Raw genomic sequence first — 23,283 nt, 5'->3', positions numbered from 1 at the left:
CAAGATATCTCGAAGTCGTTATTCAGCCCTATCAAGAAAAAAATGTTGCTAAAAACGACCTATTGGCCCCGTGAGTGACGTCTGCGGTTGATTTCCATGAAAAATATTGTTTTGAAACGTATACATATAACGGCATGTGTGAGCAAAGAAGGATGGCAAAGGGATCCATCCTATTCATCCTATCCATGCCTCTGTCAGTAGGATATCTCGAGAACCGTCACGGATAGACAGTTGAGACTTGTACATAATGTATAATATCTTAATAGACAGTTTGACACCATACCCCAATAATTCGAAACCACAACTGTTTTAAAAAGACCCTTCATTCTAGTCTTAAAAACTTAATTCATTTTAAATTACCTGTAAATTATGATTTTTGTTCGCATTGTAATTGAAAAAAGTAGTTTAATTGAGTTGACAAATTAGTGACGTCACTTGCTTGTAGTGCCATACAAAATCTATGGGGGAGTTTCGTTTTGACAGTTTTAAAAAGTACGTCAATTGACTGGTGGTGTCAACATGTCTAAATATTGTAGTTATGTTTGCTTCCCTACAGCTGGACGGCTCGTGGGAGCAGCTGCAGCAGGCGCATGCGCTGGCCTCGCAGCAACCCTTCGACGTGTCCAGCGACGCGGAGGTACGTTGTTATTTAGTTACTTTGCACTAAATTCTGGTGGCTTTGCTCATGATCAAGCCACTGGACTGCATGAACATAAAATGTCATACTTAAAACAGGCGTGCTTGAACAACTCGAAATTAACATACTTATTACGCAATGTTTCAACTTTCGTGCTTGTAATGAACATGTGTATCTATACCTTTAGGCTTCTTGTACACGCTAAGAAATTTCACCGTGTCTGCCGCAGACAAGGCAAGAATTTCGACGGACCTAGCTACGAAAATTTGTCACACAGTGCGCATCCGCCGCATGTCGAATCTAGTGCAGACAATAATTATTTCTTGGTCAGTGCCGAAGCAATGTACACGCTTCGTGTGTAGAAACGACACGAATTCTTGAAAAAGCCCGGCGACTTTTCTTACGTAGCATGTACACACGCCCACACTGTTAACCCTTAACTGGTATCGTGGGGGCCGCGCGGCCCCCACGCATGACGTTTTCTTTGATTTCTAAGAAGCTACGCATCGTGGGCAGCCAAAATTTTTGGTATTCTCATTTCGGTGCTACTCGCGTCTGGTGCAGGCGTTTCAGCACTGTATCATTCACCAGGACGAAGATATGCACGTGTTGGGGTCCGCGCGGCCCCCACAATACCAGTTACGTTAGTTTTTTTTTCATGGCAATTTTTATTTGTTTTTTGTTTTCTTGCAGTATTTATGGCTTATTAGTGATAAAACAATAAAGATACCTAGAACGAAGTTTTTGACTCCAAATTAGTGATTAGTAGCATGTCAGAAGAAGGATATAGTGATAATAAAATTATAGGTCATTGTGAAGACCCAACAACCAATATTCGGTCGATAATGAGGATATTGATTCTGATTTTCAAGTTTTTTCTTCAGAGAGTGAAAATGAAGATGTTGTAGGACCTAGCCAATCCAGCTACTATGAAAAAATAAATACAAGTGGTCTGAAAATCCACCAGCACCTGCTAATGTTTGTCAACATAATATTTATGTTTTTATTTTTATAAAATGCTTATTATTTTTATGAAACATTACATTAAAACTTTATTTATTATTAAGTTCACATTATTATGGATTAATTAAAATAATAATATTTTTGATTATAACTTTCTGAACGAAGGTTTCATAGATATTTGTAACGTTAAAAAAATATTACGTAAAAAGTTGTTACTATTATGTAATGTCTTGAAGTATATAAGTAAGAAGATTAATTACAATAAAAACTAAATAATTACATAGAAAAAGCCTGATATACAGGGTGTTTGGCGCATCGTGTGCCAAAATGATTTGGCAGATAGAATGGGTCATTTCCTATATTTTCAGCCCCCATAACACGTTCCATGCCAGGCGGCTACTTTTATATTATTTTTTTTTAGTAATTTCACCAAAATACCCAAATCGCATCATTTAATTTCGATTAAAAAAAAAACTACTAAGCGTAGCCTCAAAGTAAATATTTTGTTTTGACGTGAATTGATGTAGGGTTGCATCAAATCTAAATTTACTGGCAAATATTATCTAGTTTCTTTTTAATTCAGCTTTGAAGTTTTCCGAAAAGTTAAAAATGGACTGAACATTTAAGTTTACATGGCTTTAAAAAAATAAATAAAAGAGATAGCGATCTTCGGATTTTATCAAAACTTCTCTAGTCTATCCCCATTCAAACGGTATACTAATCTTATTTAAATAATAATAATAACTTCACAAATTCCTTAAATTAGTGCATTGACTCTACTCGAACTGATTTGCGAAATTTGTGTTTATAGCCCCTTTTTGTGTGAATAGCACGTTATTAAACACCTAACAGGTAAAAATTATTTATCTTATGCAATGTAAAAACCTTTTCCCTATCGTTTTTCAATGGGGATTTCGTGAAATTAAAGACAAAAAAAAATTATTTTGATCGTTTATTAATTATTACAAATTTTGTTCAAAATGACCGCCTCGGCAACGTATACACTCACGACATCTTCTTCTAATTTTGACTGTTGTCGTATGCAGCCATATTTCTCTTTTTATTACTACAAAGGCGTTTTCTACTCGTGGATTAGAAGAGATGGCCCTATACAGTGGCCTGCACGTTCCCCAGACCTAATTCCGTTAGATTTTTACGTCTGGGGACGAGCTAAAGAACTGGTGTACGTAACGGATTCAAACAATAGAAGAACTACAACAACGAATAAAAAACGCCTTTGTAGTAATAAAAAAATAAATGTGGCTGCATACGACAACAGTCGAAATTAGAAGAAGATGTCGTGACTGTATACGTTGCCGAGGCGGACATTTTGAACTAAATTTGTAATAATAATTAATAAACGATCAAAATAATTATTTTCGTCCTTAAATTCAAGAAATCCACATTAAAAAACGATAGGGAAAAGGTTTTTACATTGCATAAGATAAATATTTTTTACCTGCTAGGTGTTTAATAACGTGCTATTCACACAAAAAGGGGCTATAAACACAAATTTCGCAAATCAGTCCGAGTAGAGTCAATGCACTAATTTAAGGAATTTGTGAAGTTGTTGTTATTATTTAAACAAGATTAGTATACCATTTGAATGGGGATAGACTAGAGAAGTTTTGATAAAATCCGAAGATTGCTATCTCTTTTATTTATTTTTTTATAGCCATGTAAACTTAATTGTTCAGTCCATTTTTAACTTTTCGGAAAACTTCAAAGTTGAATTAAAAAAAACCTAGATGATATTTGCCAATAAATTTAGATTTGATGCAACCCTACATCAATGCACGTCAAAATAAAATATTTACTTTGAAGCTACGCCTAGTAGTTTTTTTTTAAATCGAAATTAAATGATGCGATTTGGGTATTCTGGTGAAATTACTAAAAAAATTAATTTAAAAGTAGCCGCCTGGCATGGAACGTGTTATGGGGGCTGAAAATATAGGAAATGACCCATTCTATCCGCCAAATTATTTTGGCACACGATGCGCCAAACACCCTGTATATCATTTATGAGCATTTATTCAAGTATATAGGTAAAACATGCTTGCTAGAAGCAAACATAGTATGGGGGCCGCGCGGCCCCCACGATACCAGTTACGTATGTCCAATTTACGATACCAGTTAAGGGTTAACTATCCATTTCCGTTTTTGCTCTCGCTCTAATCAAATGGCGATTCTTTGCGATAGAACGAGATGACATGACTTTCAATGGGCAGTTAACACTGTTGGCGATAGTACAAGCAGCCTAATAATATTTTCGTACTACAGAACGACGAGTCGGACGGCGGCGTCGAAGGCGGGCACACGGACGCGGCCGCCCTGGCGCTCATGCTGCAGGAGCAGCTCGACGCCATCAACACTGAGATCCGCCTCATCCAGGAGGAGAAGCAGTCCACCGAGGCGCGCGCCGAGGAGCTCGAGTCCCGGGTACGCTTCCTGACAGGGCCTGTTTATGGGGCTGATAGTCTCCGTGACCCAACAGGAGAAATACACCACCAAAACTAGCTGATAACCAACGTACCCCAACAGGTGAAATAGTCCTGTTACAGGAGCTTGACTAATAAATCATCAGCATACCTTAGACTGCGACGGGTCTCCAGCAATACACACTTTTGAGTCCGATCTGAAGCTTAGCTCAGCTCAGCTCCGATCTTTATGTTCAACTCTATCAACTACATTTCATATTCTTTGCCCTATGATCTGGAAGACATTTCATGTTACACTTACCAATATTCAGCCTCCACTCCAGAACGTATTGTTGAAAGTTTCCTAAATTGACAAATTATTTGATACATTTCAATAAAATTGTAAGGATGTTTGTTTAGCGCCTGTCACGCCAGATGGCAGTTCTGGCAGTCTACAGACTGGCCGTTCAAGCCACAGCTAGGCTGCCCCTACTCTTCGCTTGAATTGGATGTTAGTAAACGTTTAAAACCTGTGAAATTATAGTTTTCTTAATTTTATAAGATGAATAGATACTGATTTGGTGACGGGTATGATATGATTTAAAGACAGGTCTACATATCCAATACAAAGTATTTAGGTATATTTTAACATTTTTGTGCTGTAAAATATAATAATATTCACAAGATTCAGTTTCAATAGTGAAAAGCTGGATCTCCACTAGAGGCAAGCAGGCTCCGCTTAAATAGAGACGCTGTCTCAACCTGATATACGATACGACAGACGACTCGCTGTGGACTGAGGCAGATTTTAACGATTTTGCGCGCTCAGTGTTACCAACTGCCTCAAGCCTCGTATCCACATGAGCAGCCGCAGTCTGCTTCTGTAGAAGAGGCTGCTCAAATGAATACGAGTCTAATCAAACTCCATTTGACACGGGTGAAGACGTGGCAAAAGCCACGGGACTATTCCCACCGCTACAACTCCCGTGTAGCCAGGATCTACAGCTTGACCGCCAATAAAACCCCAACCAATGAAGGTCAAGTTTGTCAAAAGCCAGTGTAAACCCGAGCTGCACGCAGGATTTAATGTCAAAAGTCGAAGTCAGAATGTGTTTATTGCCTTTCATGAATGTTTACAAGGTTTGGTTATCATATTATCCAGTACATCATGTTACCCATTTAGGCTTAGCGATTAAATGATTGATTTAGTAACCAACGTGTAACGGATACATTATGAATGCTGCTGACAACGCCACTCTTCTAGCGGAGTTTTGGGCTGTCACTGTGTATAGTCTGGTCTGCGAGCACGTAGAATTTTGTCCAATGACCCCAAGGTACCCATCCTTATCGCTCGCGCGTAATGAGGGCTATCGTTTTAGCGCTCACCAGTTAGCGCCACTGTAGAGTAAGGTCCTGTCACTTGCTAGTAGCGAAGACAGTGACACCAACTGGTGAGCGCGAAAGTGGTAGGAGGACTATCGCATTTGCACTCGTCAAGATGGCGCCACTGTAGAGTAAGGTCCTGTCAATCGCCAGGGGTGCCAACTGTTAAGTATAAAAACGATAGCCCTCATTATACAGGGTGTTAGGTAAATGAGTATATGAGCCGACACTAGCCCATGTTAACATGGTCATATAAATGGTATGGTGAAGTCAGAAATTTGATATCTTCATTTTAATTTTTTTAATATTCATACACAAAATAAATTTTATAAAATCCGATTTGTATGAAAATTAAAATAATTAAAATGAAGATATCAATTTTCTGACTTCACCATACCATTTATATGACCATGTTAACATGGGCTAGTGTCGGCTTATATACCCATTTTCAAAGTCAAAGTCAAAATTTCTTTATTTGTTTAGACTAATAAATAGTTCTTACAAATCGTCATTTTGCTCTTAAGGAGCCTCTACATGTCTCATAATCTTTTTACCCTACCAGCGCTTCGAGACCAACATTTGGCAAGTGCTGAGAAGAAGCGCCGCAACAAACTCAGTCACCACTGTCTGCCGGTTAATATAAATAAATAGAAATAGCAGTAGTAGGTACATTCGATTCAGGAGCAGTTCACTGAATTTACCATGTATTCTTGTATGGTGTATCATAAGAATGGGTATACAAGATTGCGTGGTATATTAAACAAGGTAGTGACGTGCTAATATCTAGACTTACATATTAAGGTACTAGTAGAAATGACTCGCATACACCTAACACCCTGTATTGTTGTCGCGACTGTGCGAGCGCGACAGCAGTGTTCGCAGACAAGACTAGGTTTGTTGTAATTGTTGTCGACACGATAAGAAGAAGGATACTAATGTAACAACATTAACATCAGGTGGGCAGCTACGAGCATATGAACGTGGTGTCGCGGCGCGGCGAGTCGCCGCCGCTGGCCGCCTCGCCGTCGCGTCCGCACCCGCTGCCGCACCCGCCTCATCCGCACCACGCGTCGCACCACAAGTACCACACGGTAAGCTATGGGGGAAATTGTTGGTTCTTTAAGTTGATTGTTGCTTCGTTTCAGCCCAATAACTCCACTGCTGGACTTAAAAGCCTCCCCAAGGATTTCCATAACCACCGGTCCTACGCTGCTTGCATTCAGGTTCTTCCAGCGACTTTCACCAGATCGTTGAGGCCTGCCCACACTACGTCTTCCGTCCCGTGGTTGCCGTTCGAGACTTTTCTGCCCCAGCGGCCATCAGCTCTATGAGTTATATGCCCCGCCCACTGCCACACATAGACATGTTGACACCACCAGTCAATTGACGTACTTTTTAAAACTGTCAAAACGAAACTCTCCCATAGATTTTGTATGGCACTACAAGCAAGTGACGTCACTATTTTGTCAACTCAATTAAACTACTTTTTTCAATTACAATGCGACCAACAATCGTAATTTACAGTTAATTTAAAATTAATTAAGTTTTTAACACCAGAATGAAGGGTATTTTTAAAAAAGTTGTGGTTTCGAATTATTGGGGTATGGTGTCAAACTGTCTATTTTAGCAGTTCTGCGTTCTCTTGTTATTTGTTGGTAAAGGTTATGGTTTTGATTGAAATAACTGTTTGTTATTTATCAGATTTTTAAATTAATTTAAAATATAAATTAGACATTGTCTTATGTGATAATGAATAATGTACAAGTACACCTACATTATAATTTGTTGTGTAAATTACATCAAGCATCCATTCAGCTCATTCTTTTATAGATAGCTCATGATGGGATTGTGATTTAGTTCTATAAGAATAAGATATTTAATATTAAATCTTTCACTCTTATCGTGTCTTAGAAAGACACTGTTCTGTTTGCTTGTATTTTTCACTTATACCAGTATCCCAAGCAAGATAAAAAAACTAATATTGCACAATGACCTCGCCATTGGAATCTGGCCCTCAAACTCTGGATTAATTGACAGTTTATCGGTTGCATTATGCATCTTGCTCTATCACCCTTTAACCCTAAGCCGAGTGAAAGAGACAGGTAGTAATATAAGCGTGCGTGTATGGTGGCAGGCGCCGGCGTCGATGTCGCCCGGACACGCGGTGTACCGGCCGCCGCCCTCCTCCGAAAGCCTGCCCTCCAGCCAGGTCGGTCGCACTCGACACGTCTGCCAATACCTTTCCCAGGAATACAAATGCGAAATCAAAAATTTCTTTGGACTATAAGATTTTAAACTTTAGCGTTCCATTACAATCCTTTAGCTTTTTGTGACCACGGCTGCAGCATAACAGCCGAAACGTCAAGCCGTGAGTACATAATGTAACTCATTCATAAATTACCCGTGTCTTCCTATTATATTTGAAGTTTTGAACTAACTAAATTAGTCGTCATCAAAATCAAAATTATCTTTATTTGTTTAGACTAATTAAATTAGTACTTACAAATCATCAAATGCTCTTAAGGAGCCTATACATGTCTCATTCTTTTTTTGCCCTACCAGCGTCGTTGCAAATCGTCAATTGCAAGTCTAGACATCACAAGCCTGTCTAGACAGTCAAGAGTAGTTTCAAGGCAGTGGTTGCCTAAATATTTAACTAATGATTGAGTCTGCTCTTGAGCTTGAACCAAGTTTGAGCATAGAGACGTTACATCAAACAGATTTTACAGATTCTTAACCTTTTAACAAGAAAACCTTAGAGAAGCTATTCGAAGCAAAGAATGAAACAACAAATTGGAAAAGGTCCTAAACAGATAATAAACTATAAATGACTGGGAAAGGTAAAAACAACTATGTATTGCACAAATTTTGTTAGTGTTGCGCTGGCTGAATCTACTTATTTTGCTGAAAGTTTGTACTAGCCATTAAGATAGTTAACAAATTATGTTAGTTCAAGAATAAAAATACGCTTAGCTTTAGCTTTTAAGATATCCAAAGTAAAACTGTGTTATTATTTAGTTAGACCAAGCAAACCAATACTGTACCACCAATTTTAGTTTTTATTTACACTACCTTATAAGCGTTTTTAAACGTAAACCGTGAAAACATATGAACTGAAAGCTGAAGCATGATTATTTTTTTGCCAAAACAAACTCTTCAAACTAAAATTGTACCCACTGCTTCATAGAATTATATTAATACCTACGCTTAATGTATTTATTTATATAGAAATTGAATATTGATTGTGAAGCACTTTGTTGCTTTTGCCAAGTAGTTAGACAATGCTTAAACAGCAAAAATAATGTAAAACCTAAACTGTTATGAATTAAATGTATTTTAAACGTACCGATAACTGATACATGATTAATCATACTATTTCCACAGCTAAAAGTGAGTAGACATCTTTAAAACTAAAGCATCAATTGAAATAATTTGTGGCGAACCAATTAATTTAGTCTTTAGAAAGTAGATCAAGGATAGACTAACTTTTAGCTATGGTTTATTGATCGAACTTCTTTGAATAGTATAGTTATGTATTTTATTATTACTCTTTGTGTATTTTAGCACCTGTATAGCATGAAAACCTATTATTTTTGGACCTACAATAACTACCTACATTTAGAAATGAAACATATCTTGAAGTAGTCAAGATCTATTGGAGATTATTATGAAGATTTTTGTAATTTGGATTGGAGTATCTATAAATCATAATGTAAATAATATTTTAAAAAATCTGTAGTGTTGAATATTGTGAAACATGTCTAGTACTTTCTAGTTAACTTAAGCGATTTCTTTTGTATTAATGATATCAGATAAGCTCACATTTATTGCGCATGCAAAATGCAAATTGAAAAATGCAGAATCTCTCTCTGCTCTCTGCAGATCAGAGTAATAAGCAACGCCTCTAAAAGGTCTAAAAGTATTTTTTTTTATCCACTTAAACGAAGCTCTTGGCCGCCATCTCACCTGATGGAAAGTGATGATCAAATTCCAATTTAAGGCCGGTAGATCCATTCCCATAAATAAAACACTAAATACTCAACATTCACACTATACAGGGTGGAATTTTGTAATGCCACCTGGAGGGAAAGTACTCTTAATATTGTAGATAGAACATTTTTCGCAAATAAAACATTCGTTTATTTTTTTAAAGAAATAGAACTGCATTCAAAGATTTCCAAAAATTTGCTTGCCACACCCGGGAATCGAACCAACTAAAATATGTTAAAATTTACACCCTGTATTTTTATTACATCGATCGTTAGGATTAAGTATAAGGATGAAATCTCTCTAACAAACTTGATAAATCAAATGAAAGGGAAACCATGAAATCTTAAATTATTTTAATTAATGTACAGAAAATTTTTATGGTATGGTAGTGAATTTTCGAAAAATTTTCGAAAATCCTTTAATGCAGTTCACTTTCTTTTCAAAAATAAAGGAATGTTTTCTTTGAGTAAAATTTTCTATCTACAGTATTAAGAGTACTTTCCCTCCAGGTGGCATTACAAAATTCCACCCTGTATTGCATTAGTTTAAATACAATTCATCACTTAGCACAAAATTCTAACGTTTGATCCTAGTGTGACATTGTCACTATGACAACAGCTCATTGGCTATAACGATACCGTTTTAACGTTTTAGATTTTTCACAATTAACAAATTATATTGATTATATCATCGTACAGTTACAGTTGTGCGAAGAAGGTGCGGGCATGGGGGCGGGCCCCGCGGGCCCCGCCGGCGCCGAAGGGGCGGAGTCTCCGCTGACCGCGCGTTCGCTACGACTAGAGCGTGCGGCGCGCGCGTTGCACGCCGAGCGCGACCGACTGAGCAGGACGCACTACCAGCCGCCTTATGACTCGTGAGTTGTTTGTGTGATTGACTATTATTTTCTTTATTTGCTGATTTACAGCCGTTTATGGACATAGGAAATTGTTATACAAAGACTTCTATGTGCTACTAAAGCCTGGTCCGTGAGCACGTAGAATCCCGTCCAATGACCCCAAGCTGCCCATCCTTGTCGCTCGCACGTAATTATGTTGCTGTCGTGCTCTCACACTCACTGGGGGCGCCCGTCGCACAGTCGCGACAGCAATATAATTACGCGCGAGCGATAAGAATGGGTAGCTTGGGGTCATTGGACGGGATTCTACGTGCTCACGTACCAGGCTTTAGACAGGCTAAGTGGTTAAGACGAGAGCGTATCTTCACCTTAAAGGCCGGCAATGCACCTGTAACGCCCCTGGGACTGCGGGTGTCTACGGGCGACGGTAATCACTTACCATCAGGTGATCCGTCTGCTCTTTTGCCTCCTGGCACATAAAAATAAGTTTCAATAACTCGTTTAGTCAATAGTGACCAAAAAGGGCATCATAATAATATGCGGTTAATAACGCACGAATTTTGTTTACCTATGTAATTCAATCGTACGGCCATGTGCTATCTGCTTATTTAGGACTATTCTAAGAAGTTTTTAATTTCGCTCGACAAACTACTAATACCTTTTCACTAATTTACCTCAATACTATTTGAAAGTTTTGTCTCATTACTAACATACTAATGAATTCTCTTTCACGCTGCCAGGACTTCAATGATGTCGGGGAGCCTCGCGCGGTTCCCGATCCACAGGTGGACACCTGGCTCTCACTTTACACCTGTAGCCACCAACTCAATAGACGTTACAGCCCTCCAACATATACCAACTAACCATATGCCAAATACAATGACTCATCCCAGTAACCCAATGTCTTATTCTACAAACGCGACGAATCTCCAACATATACCAACTAATCATATGCCTCATAGTACAATAACTCGCCCTAATAATCCAGTGTCTTATCCTACCAATGCGACATTGCATGCCTCTAACAGAACGCATAGTTACAATCTAACGGCTCACCCCGTTATCAGAACGTCATATTCCACAAACACATTAAGCCACGCCCCCAATACAATAACTCCACCCAACAATCGTATGTCACATCCTACCAATCTCATGTCTCATCCCACAAATACAAAATCACTCCCGACCATCCTTATATCCCATGCTTCCAATCCCAACTTAAGACATTTACCTAATCAACCAGTATCTGGTCCTAGTAATTCTATGACACATATCCCAAAACCAATTTTTCACTCTACAAATACTCTTCAACCGATGTCCCATTCCACTACTCATATGCTACGCCAAACGGATCCAATTCCTGGTCCTTCCAATCGCATACTACCACCTACTAACCTGCTGTCTCTCTCACACAGACGGTTGTCTTTCTCTGCCAATCCAATGACCACCGCCAGACCACTATCCTATTCATCAAAACCTATATCTTTGTCCGAGGTTAATTTGGCCAATGTATGGTGTGACTGCCCAGACACTGTATTTAACTATGTGCCCCATAGATTGTGCCTTAAATCCAACTTGTACAAGATGATCGATAACTATTTGTTTCACCACCCTTGTCTTGTTAAATCTGGGAGTTACATCTGAAAGAAAAAATAATACCTTCGATTTAAATAATCATTGCAACGAATTCCTATTTATCTAAATCTATTTTGTTGGTGGCTACTAGCTTAAAAATATTTTATAAATTTTGCAATTCACAAAAGCTTATTATTAATGTTATATTTTGTCACAAATTTTATTTCTAATTTTTTATTAATAAAATGGAATTACTAAGGGTTGTGCCTTCATTTGCGGTCCCCTTCGATCTTATGGAGTATCGCGGTATGTTGGACTTTCATTTTGTGTGACCCTATCCATTAGACTCGTAGAGCCCACGGCTAATGATCCACAGTAATTCCATTTTAGTGACATAAATTGTAAAGAGCTGACACATAAAAAAAATGAGGATTCAATTTTGCACATATTATCTTCTCACTTGTGTTGTAATGTTCATTTGTGCTTACGTGTCAGTCTATGTCCAGCTAAGTTACATGGAGCTAAATTCATCGTAACGTATGTCTCATCTGTTGGCTAAGGATATAATTTTGTGCCATCATCATTCATACATACTCGTACGTCATTGTTTTTGGAAGTGTTTGCACCAACCTAATTAAAAAATCGTTGTTTTGATATTTGTATGAGACTTCGCCGGTGCATATCTGTGCCTACGCAGTTTCATGCCAATGTCTAACGCCCATGCACAATAGACAGTTTGACACCATACTCCAATAATTCGAAACCACAACTTTTTTAAAAAGACCCTTCATTCTGGTCTTAAAAACTTAATTAATTTTAAATTACCTGTAAATTACGATTTTTGTTCGCATTGTAATTGAAAAAAGTAGTTTAATTGAGTTAATAAAATAATGACGTCACTTGCTTGTAGTGCCATACAAAATCAATGGGAGAGTTTCGTTTTGACAGTTTTAAAAAGTACGTCAATTGATTGGTGGTGTCAACATGTCTTCAGCGTCAAATAGTTTGTGACGCCCAAAGAGGCCAAAAAGTTGACAATACAACCTTATTCCAGTTGTAACATGGACTTGTAGCGAAGATTTTTGCTACTTTCGGTGCCACGAACTATTTGACGCTGACTGTGCCTAAAAATTGCTTTACTCTGACATTTTAACCTCATATTGTCCTTCTAGCTCAAGTCAAGAGTCGTTAGGCGGGCTAACCACGAGCGGCTGGGGCGGCGGCGGCGGCGGGGCGTCGCCGGGGCTGCCGCGGGGCGTGGCGGCGGCCGCCTCGGCCGTCTCCATCGCTTCTATGCACCAGCAGAAGAAGCGGGGCATCAAGAGCTCGTTAGGAAGGTTCTTTAGTAAGAAAGAAAAGGCTGGATTACCGGTGAGTGTAGATAAAATATTGACAATCTGCTTTTATGTTTCATTTATAGTTGAGCTCATAAACGACAACTTGCAACTTTAGTCTGCGACAGTCGTCGATAATCGCCGACGACAGCGAAGCATCGTAAATACCGCCGTTGGTCACTGACAGTCGCCGATGCATCGTGACTTTCGAAGACAGGCCTCTTCACTAACATTATAGTCAGAGTGTCAACATGTCATGACAGCGAAAGACGCGAGTCGTAGATGTCGCCGACAGCCGCTTACAGTCGCCTCCCACTATCGCAACCTGTCGCCGACATAATGTCGCTCGTCTATAAGCTCTCTAAGGCACCGAGACAGTCTGTCTTGGGTTGTTTGATGGTTGATCAGAGTTGGTTCCAAATCCCTGTAAAAGTTTAAATTATGTTGACAATCGTAACTTCATTTTGAATTTCGTGTCCAGATGCAACAGACCGGTGGCGCTCGGTCGCTGTCGTCGGCGTCGTCGCTCGGGCTGTCGTCGCTGGGAGACGAACCTGCGCCTGACCTCGCGCCACTGCAACATCAAGACTACGCGCGCTCGAAGACAAAGTTAGTATTCTAATCTTACCTTTTGAAATCTTGTCGAATGCTGAGATTCCAGACAATGGGAAAGTAGTTTGTGCCTCGTCCTGTGTGCTTACCATGACTTTACGTTAGGTGTGCTCGCTAGCGATTACGTCAAAAAATCTATGAAGATGGTTCTTGAAAATAGCCGCTAGGGGCGCTGTACGCATGTTGATCGTGCTAAGGTACATGAGAGGTTAATACTCCACCAATTCCTCAAGTTGTCACCATGCCACTAGTTGATGCCATAGAGGTATTGCAATTTACATTCTACTATCCTAGAGGCACTTGAAATAATCTCGGAAATATTTGGTTAGAATTCACGCATACCTATCTAGTAACTATCTATCTTGTGTGAGAAAACAAGGTTGAACCGTGAAAACACTGAACTTCATAGGTCAGCTGGGCTAGGATGTGCGTTGTGATACAAACTTATCGATGATTTTAGACGACAAATGTATGAGCTTCTTGTGCAAAATCGATATGTTTCGATAAAAGTTTATCGTGGCGCGTATCCCAGGCCTATTAGCCGAATAAATAAATATTAGGAGCGAGTGTCGGATCCTTATATCCCAGACCTACTGGCCGACACAAACAAATTTAAGAGCAAGAATGTCGAAACCTTATCAAATTTTTGACATATCAAATTATTGTTTTGTTTTTTTTGTTTTGTTTTTTTTCTCTCTCTCTTTTTTGTGATCACCGTCCATAAAGCCCCCTGTTGCGCGCCTTCTTGACTGGTAGCCTCAATATGGTCCCGGTCAAGAGGGCGCGCAATCCGCAATCTTCATCGTGTTGGTTCCCGCTGAAAACCAGCTTCTCGACATGGCGCTTGTTATGTCGCGAATATAGCTGAGCGGACGCCTCTTCAGCATAGCTTGTAGTTTAATGTTATATGTACTGTATTTTTATTTTATTTTTCTATGCTGAATAAAGTATTCTTATTCTTGTTATTCTTAAATTCACCATTTCTCTTCCGCAGAGAAAGGGACTACCGGCACGAGCTCCTAGGCGAGGCGATGCGTGCAGGCACGCCCTTCGCGCTATGGAACGGGCCCACCGTGGTGGCGTGGCTCGAACTGTGGGTCGGCATGCCGGCCTGGTACGTGGCGGCCTGCCGCGCCAACGTCAAGTCCGGCGCCATCATGTCCGCGCTGTCCGACCAGGAGATCCAGCGGGAGATAGGTGAGCGACAGTGGGGGGTCACCTGGGGGCGGCAGGCCGGCCTGGTACGTGGCGGCCTGCCGCGCCAACGTCAAGTCCGGCGCCATCATGTCCGCGCTGTCCGACCAGGAGATCCAGCGGGAGATAGGTGAGCGACAGTGGGGGGTCACCTGGGGGCGGCAGGCCGGCCTGGTACGTGGCGGCCTGCCGCGCCAACGTCAAGTCCGGCGCCATCATGTCCGCGCTGTCCGACCAGGAGATCCAGCGGGAGATAGGTGAGCGACAGTGGGGGGTCACCTGGGGGCGGCAGGCCGGCCTGGTACGTGGCGGCCTGCCGCGCCAACGTCAAGTCCGGCGCCATCATGTCCGCGCTGTCCGACCAGGAGATCCAGCGGGAGATAGGTGAGCGACAGTGGGGGGTCACCTGGGGGCGGCAGGCCGGCCTGGTACGTGGCGGCCTGCCGCGCCAACGTCAAGTCCGGCGCCATCATGTCCGCGCTGTCCGACCAGGAGATCCAGCGGGAGATAGGTGAGCGACAGTGGGGGGTCACCTGGGGGCGGCAGGCCGGCCTGGTACGTGGCGGCCTGCCGCGCCAACGTCAAGTCCGGCGCCATCATGTCCGCGCTGTCCGACCAGGAGATCCAGCGGGAGATAGGTGAGCGACAGTGGGGGGTCACCTGGGGGCGGCAGGCCGGCCTGGTACGTGGCGGCCTGCCGCGCCAACGTCAAGTCCGGCGCCATCATGTCCGCGCTGTCCGACCAGGAGATCCAGCGGGAGATAGGTGAGCGACAGTGGGGGGTCACCTGGGGGCGGCAGGCCGGCCTGGTACGTGGCGGCCTGCCGCGCCAACGTCAAGTCCGGCGCCATCATGTCCGCGCTGTCCGACCAGGAGATCCAGCGGGAGATAGGTGAGCGACAGTGGGAGAGTGACAGGACTAATGACGCATCTCGTTCCCACCGCTGCAACTGCTGCGTAGCCAGGATCTACAGCTTTACTGCCAACAAGACCCAATCAGTGAAGATCAAGCTTGTCCCGGGGATTAACTAACTGTTATAGGACCCAACCAGTAAAGATTATGTCATAGTCCCTGGGAATAGCTCACTGTTTTGGAATCCGCAATAATTAAAAGAAAATAAAGGTAGTTCAAAATGAATACTGATTGCAAATCGTTCGTAAATGGAATGGCAGTTAATAACAGATTGTTACTGATAAATGCCATTATTTAGTCAGTCCACTATGCTGCTGGACGTAAACCTCACCCACAAAGTACAGTCTTCCGTTTATCTACTGCCATACTGCACTGCCATCATATTCCTGAGGTAGTCGGTAGATTAAATCCTATGCTAAATGAGGGCTATCGTTTTAATAGTTAACAGTTCGCACCACTGGCCAATGAAATGACCTTACTCTACAGTGGCGCCATCCTGGTGAGTGCAAATCCGATAGTCTTCCTACCGCTTCAGCATTCACCAGTTGGTGCCACTGTCTTAATTACTAGCAAGTGTCAGGACCTTACTGTACAGTAGCGCCAGCTGGTGAGTGATAAAACTAGCCCCCAATGTTGAGGGTCATGTTCCTGCAGGTATAGATGACCCACCCAAACTCAATGACAGGGGGGCGCTACCATCGTTCAACTATAAGCCGAAGACGAATGAAGTGAACAAAAACATACTATTGAATAACTATATGATTATTGTTTTCACTGAGACTTGGCTTAACTCTAACATAACCGACAGTGAATTTATAGATTCTAGATATGTAGTTTACCGTAGGGATCGGTCAAGCACATCAAGCTCCAAGAAGGATGGCGGCGGCGTGTTAATAGCAGTATCTAAACAATTACCTTCAATGCGAATGTCAAACTGGGAATCCAACTGTGAGGATCTCTGGGTCAATATCAAAATTAAAATAAACAACAAATATGAGTCTCTTTCACTTTGCGCAGTGTACCTGCCGTCGCCACCCAAATTGGAAGTGCAGAAGTGCTTTTTGAATAGTTTAGAAAGTGTTATGAATCGTACCAAAAATGTAATTGTACTGGGTGACTTTAATTTAAACTTTATCAGCTGGGACCTCACCACTAACTGTAATTACTTGACACCTAACAATTACAACAATGATCTGGGTAATAGCCTGGTGGATTTCTTAACCATAAATAACCTTTACCAACATAATCAAATCAAAAACACGGATGGGAGAATACTTGATCTAGCCCTAAGCAACTTTGAATCCTTACATGTCTCCCAACCTCTAGATCTGTTGAGTAAGTTGGATGTTTACCACCCTCACTTATTGATTACAGCTTCTTCATTTGCACCTGACTCTGCTGCAAATTTGTTACCAAAGTCCTGTGAAAGGTATAATTTTTATAAAGCAGACTATGAGTCACTGAACTTAGATTTGAGTTGTACTGATTGGCACGCTGTTTTTAGAGACTGTATAGATGTAAACGAACTTGTTGCTGAGTTTTACGAGAGGTTGAAAACTGGAATTGTCAATAATGTACCCAAAAATATATCAAAACAGTCCAACTTTCCACCATGGTTTACAAAAAAAATGATAAAACTACTTGGTGAAAAGAACAAAGCTCGTAAAAGATACATTAGATATAATAACTTAAGAGACAAATATGAATACAATTTACTTAGGGAACGTTGTCATAAACTTTCTGTAATTTGTCATAATAACTACATGAAGGAAATCGAAACAAGCATTTGTAGAAATCCTGATAAATTTTGGCGTTTCATAAAAGATAAACGCAAAGGTCTCTCGGCTCTGCCCTCTGAAATGAAACTGAATGGCTTGACCGCGTCCTCAGGGCTTGAGATAGCGAATTTATTTGCAAGCCACTTTTCTTCGGTATACTCAACTACCAATAACATCAATATTCTCAGCTCAGATACGAGCACTAATGAGCACATTACTAACTTGCAATTAACCGAGACGCACGTCCTAGCAAAAATAAAACTACTAAATACCAAAAAGGGTCCCGGCCCAGATGACATACCACCTTTTTTCGTAAAAAGATGCGGTGCCTCACTGGTCATTCCATTAACGATAATATTTAATCGTTCCTTACGTGATGGAATGTTTCCAAATGAATGGAAAAAGGCCAGAATTTTACCAATTTATAAAAAAGGCGACAGAATTAATGTCGCTAATTACCGGCCGATATCAATATTGTCGTGCTTCTCTAAGTTGTTCGAATGCCTCGTGTACCCCTTAATCTACAACCATACCGAAATATCCCACAGGAGCCCCTACAACCAACGGCTATCATTCTTCGAAATGACAACTCTGAAGAACCGACGCGCGAAGGCAGACCTTATGTTCCTTCACAAAATTTTAAGCAACAAACTTAAAAGCACTAATCTTCTTGGCCAAATTAAAATCAATGTCCCTCACAGATATCCTCGATACCCTATACGCAAGTTGTTCAGCATACCGAAGCACAAGACTAATCTTGGAGTACACTATCCCATAGCCAGAATATGTAACCTGTACAACGAAACGAAAAACATAATACCAGATATTGACATTTTCAACGATTCCTCTACCAAATTCAAAACCAAATTAAACAATCATTTTCAGCCTTTCAGTACACACTCGTGATAGGAAAACTTTATTGCTTGACTCGTTGGTTGTGAAATTCTAGTGTTTTGTATACACAAATAATATATTTAATAAGCTGCAATGTTTTGGAAATTGTTGTGTATACCTGTAATTGGCAAACATATTTAAACTAAAACCCTAATATGTGTTGTATACTGTGAATGTCTTAAATGTGTATTGCTGTTGGTGTACCTTTATCAATAAATAAATAAATATAAGGTTTCCAACATGGCAAAAATCGGAACCAGCGATCCGGTATTGACAGTGGCGCCCCACTGTCAATTCAGTTCAGTATTTTGGAACTATAAACGACTTTACGACCAATGGCTATTCGTCTGTCCTCAGGCATAAGCAACCCGCTGCACCGGCTGAAGCTGCGGCTGGCGATCCAAGAGATGGTGTCGCTGACGTCACCGTCGGCGCCGCGCGGCACCGCCTGCGCCGCGCTCGCCTTCGGGGACATGAACCACGAGTGGATCGGCAACGTGTGGCTGCCCTCGCTAGGTCAGTGCACCCACTATATTTGATAGTCCAAACCAGTATGCAATCTATAAGAAAGTCGTGTTAGTTACTCCACTTATAACTCAAGAACGGCTGAACCGATTTAGCTGAAAATTGTCAGGGAGGTAGTTTAGAGCCAGGAGAAGGACATAGGATACTTTTTATCCCGTTCGAAATAAAAAAAAGTCTGCTTATTTATTGCCATTAAGGCGGAACAAAGTTCGCCGGGTCAGCTAGTAAGAAATAAGATATCAAATCAAACCAAAATCAAAAATATTTATTCAGTTTAGACCACAAGTGGCACTTACGATAATAAAAACACCTAATTTTATAAGGCCCGATTCGTTTGAGATTCGACCAAACTTTTATCCGAGTGTGGTATCCCAACTAATATTATAAATGCGAAAGTAACTCTGTCTGTCTGTCTGTCTGTCTGTCTGTTACGCTTTCCCGCTTAAACCTTGCAACCGATTTTGATGAAATTTGGCATAGAGATAGTTTGAGTCCCGGGAAAGAACATAGGATAGTTTTTATCCCGGTTTTTGAAACAGGGACGCGCGCGATAAAGTTTTTCTGTGACAGACAAAATTCCACGCGGGCGAAGCCGCGGGCGGAAAGCTAGTCTTAAATAAAACACTGATATATGTTCACTGTGTAAGCTAGTGCAAGCACTGACGTCCGTCCCGTGTGGCGGCCCGACTACGACTGACTCCCCACCGCGCCGTACTAGTCAGTGTTGCCATAGCGCACACACTTTATTTGTGTAGTAGTACACCACACCGAGAATAACTCCTGGTGTAACTGGCACATTGACAGTTTCAATATGGGAAATATGTCAAACTGACGATTTATTCTAAAATTAAGACTAGGCGCAGACCACTGATTTTTAGTTGGCCGATAGTTGGGCCCGATTTTAATTTGTATGAATAATCGGCCAAATCAAATCGATGTAATGTGCGCACTTCCATACATGCCTATACTGATCAACTGCCCGACTAAACTATCGGCCGACGAAAAATCGGTGGTCTGCGCCTAGGGTTAGTTTTCAATTTGCTGTTAAATTCAATTGAATTCATGACACTGTATAGATAGTTTCATCCACGAAGACGCGCCCCACCATTCTTCCGCTAATGTTTGAGTGTCATCGGTACACAGTAAATCATCCATAAGTATACACACACACACTGCAATAATGACGCTCGGATTGCTCGGATCAAACTCCCCGCACCGCGTGCTTTCCTCGACCAAAAGTTGGTGAGGCGCGTCTACATGGATAAAAAGATCAAATAAGGAGTTGCTAAGGTGTCCACTACCCTATTAATGATCAAGAATTTTGCACTCCCAATCCAATTACATAATTGTAAATAATTCCTTTGGCGCAGTCGGGTAATAAGTAAGCATTATTAGTGAAATATCACATTATTTTTATGCTTCATATTTGTTTCAGGATTACCTCAATATAGGACGACGTTTATGGAATGTCTGGTGGACGCTAGAATGTTAGAACATTTAACTAAACGAGATTTAAGAACGCAACTCAAAATGGTCGACAGTTTTCACAGGTGAGTAAATAATTAAGAAAATAAAAGACGATCTAATGATACTAAACCGATTATCGTCCCCGCTTATTAATAAACAGGAAAAGGAGACACTTGTGATTTAAAATTACACACAGTTGTTGCGCTGCTGTGCACTCTCGCGCTATGTGACAATACAATTCTAAACCATTTAACTAGTGCACATAAATAAAGAATTTGCGTTTGTGATGCTTGTTAATTGTAGCTTACGGACCCCTACATTAGCATCTTTCGAGCATCGGTGTTTGCCAGTGTCGTTGCGGCACTGGCTTAGCATAACCGCAAAACCAACGCTGAGCGCCTGGCGAAAATTTACATAACAACAGGGTGAGAGGAATGACTAAAATTTCAACCACACCAACGCGTGCAGAACGCCATCGCCGACCGATCAAAGGTCAATGACAGTTCGTGCGACCCATGACAGTTCACGCGACCTGTCATTTCCCTATGATCGCGCCGGTGATGGCGGTTTGCACGCGTTGGTGTGGTTGAAACATTATTGATCCGCCAGCATTAGGGGGTGACACAAGTGGCGCAGATTAGTAGGTACTCACTGGTGCATCTGCATGCCAAATCTGCGGTCTATGTCATGAATACGGGAGGGGGGGGGGGGGGGGGGGATTGTCTTTGAATCGGTAAATCCTAGGGGGTGCCTTAGGACTTATGACGGGGGGGAGGGCGGTGATCGCCCTGGGTGCCGACCCATGCTACGCCGCCACTGATGGAGGAGACTAGCAGTGTTAGCTAGCAATAGAGAGCAATGTCTCACTGACGAGTGTTGTGTTGCAGGACGTCGCTCCACTTCGGCGTGCAGTGCCTGAAGCGCGTGGGGTACAGCGTGCGCGTGCTAGAGGAGCGGCGGCGCGCGGCCGAGCACGCCGTGCGCGACGTGCTCGTGTGGACCAACGAGCGGCTGCAGCGCTGGCTCGCCTGCATCAACCTGAAGGTAGCTAGGGATGGCTCGCTACAGGACGGCGCCGCGCGCGACGTGCTCGTGTGGACCAACGAGCGGCTGCAGCGCTGGCTCGCCTGCATCAACCTGAAGGTAGCTAGGGATGGCTCGCTACAGGACGGCGCCGCGCGCGACGTGCTCGTGTGGACCAACGAGCGGCTGCAGCGCTGGCTCGCCTGCATCAACCTGAAGGTAGCTAGGGATGGCTCGCTACAGGACGGCGCCGCGCGCGACGTGCTCGTGTGGACCAACGAGCGGCTGCAGCGCTGGCTCGCCTGCATCAACCTGAAGGTAGCTAGGGATGGCTCGCTACAGGACGGCGCCGCGCGCGACGTGCTCGTGTGGACCAACGAGCGGCTGCAGCGCTGGCTCGCCTGCATCAACCTGAAGGTAGCTAGGGATGGCTCGCTACAGGACGGCGCCGCGCGCGACGTGCTCGTGTGGACCAACGAGCGGCTGCAGCGCTGGCTCGCCTGCATCAACCTGAAGGTAGCTAGGGATGGCTCGCTACAGGACGGCGCCGCGCGCGACGTGCTCGTGTGGACCAACGAGCGGCTGCAGCGCTGGCTCGCCTGCATCAACCTGAAGGTAGCTAGGGATGGCTCGCTACAGGACGGCGCCGCGCGCGACGTGCTCGTGTGGACCAACGAGCGGCTGCAGCGCTGGCTCGCCTGCATCAACCTGAAGGTAGCTAGGGATGGCTCGCTACAGGACGGCGCCGCGCGCGACGTGCTCGTGTGGACCAACGAGCGGCTGCAGCGCTGGCTCGCCTGCATCAACCTGAAGGTAGCTAGGGATGGCTCGCTACAGGACGGCGCCGCGCGCGACGTGCTCGTGTGGACCAACGAGCGGCTGCAGCGCTGGCTCGCCTGCATCAACCTGAAGGTAGCTAGGGATGGCTCGCTACAGGACGGCGCTGCACTGCGGCGTGCAGTGAAGATGAAGGGGAAATGGTTTATTCAATCCCAGAGATCCCCTTTTTGGGATAGATTGGAGTGAATAATTCACCGTCAATGAGTCAAATTATGTGCTTTTCATCTAATAAATGTGCTTATGTCCCCATCATAATCTTGCGCCTTAAGGATCCGAAATTCTGCGGGGTGACTCCGAAAAACGTTATCCGAAGTTTCGAATATTGCCCTCCCGCTCACGCAAAGCGGAATACCAACATGGGCGATGGTGACAAATAGACCCGAAACTACATAAACAGCGTTTCGGAGTAGCCCTGCTGCAGTAATTTAAGCTAAAATGTTGGGGAGCCCTAGCCCCGATCTAGCAAATATTATTTAAATCAAACTTATGAACTCTTCAAAGTATGAAATTAGTCTTATCGCGACGTCACATACCGCGTGTTTTTATTAAAGTACAGAACTGTAACAGTACAGTAAGTTATTTTGCAAAGGACAAGTGACGTCAAAATATTTAAACACTGACGTTTGTCAACAAAATGGTGCCTGACTCTTCGCGAAGTAAAACTTCTGTACGTAGTACTTATTATTATTCTGTGGTGGGAGTGACACGTGGCTTGTATCGCGCAGGAATACGCCAACAACTTGTCGGAGAGCGGCGTGCACGGCGCGCTCATCGCGCTCGACGACAACTTCGACGCCAACAGCATGGCGCTGGCGCTGCAGGTGCCCACGCAGAACACGCAGGTAACATAATATTTAACACTTCTCGATTTAATGCATTTTC

At 42.7% G+C, this 23,283-nt stretch overlaps 1 protein-coding gene across 1 annotated transcript; it reads left to right on the top strand.

Annotated features, from left to right (window-relative positions):
* Positions 1-538: 538 nt before the first annotated feature.
* LOC114351856 (liprin-alpha-1-like) lies at positions 539-23,243 on the top strand (the record flags this gene model as incomplete). Its single annotated transcript, XM_028303200.1, has 13 exons — positions 539-637; positions 3,881-4,039; positions 6,357-6,491; positions 7,535-7,609; positions 10,089-10,264; positions 10,987-11,031; positions 12,994-13,192; positions 13,637-13,764; positions 14,762-14,964; positions 18,904-19,062; positions 20,507-20,621; positions 21,426-21,582; positions 23,127-23,243. Coding segments are annotated over exons 1-13 (1,767 nt in total), but the record flags the coding sequence as incomplete, so codon positions are not given.
* Between the last annotated feature and the right edge of the window lie 40 nt (positions 23,244-23,283).

This window comes from Ostrinia furnacalis, unplaced genomic scaffold (assembly GCF_004193835.3).
Source record: "Ostrinia furnacalis isolate ACB-3 unplaced genomic scaffold, ASM419383v2 OfSCF1210, whole genome shotgun sequence".
In the NCBI taxonomy this organism is placed as follows: Eukaryota; Metazoa; Arthropoda; class Insecta; order Lepidoptera; family Crambidae; genus Ostrinia; species Ostrinia furnacalis.
Note: the sequence above shows the minus strand (reverse complement) of the source record. Positions and strands in the feature narration are given on the sequence as shown.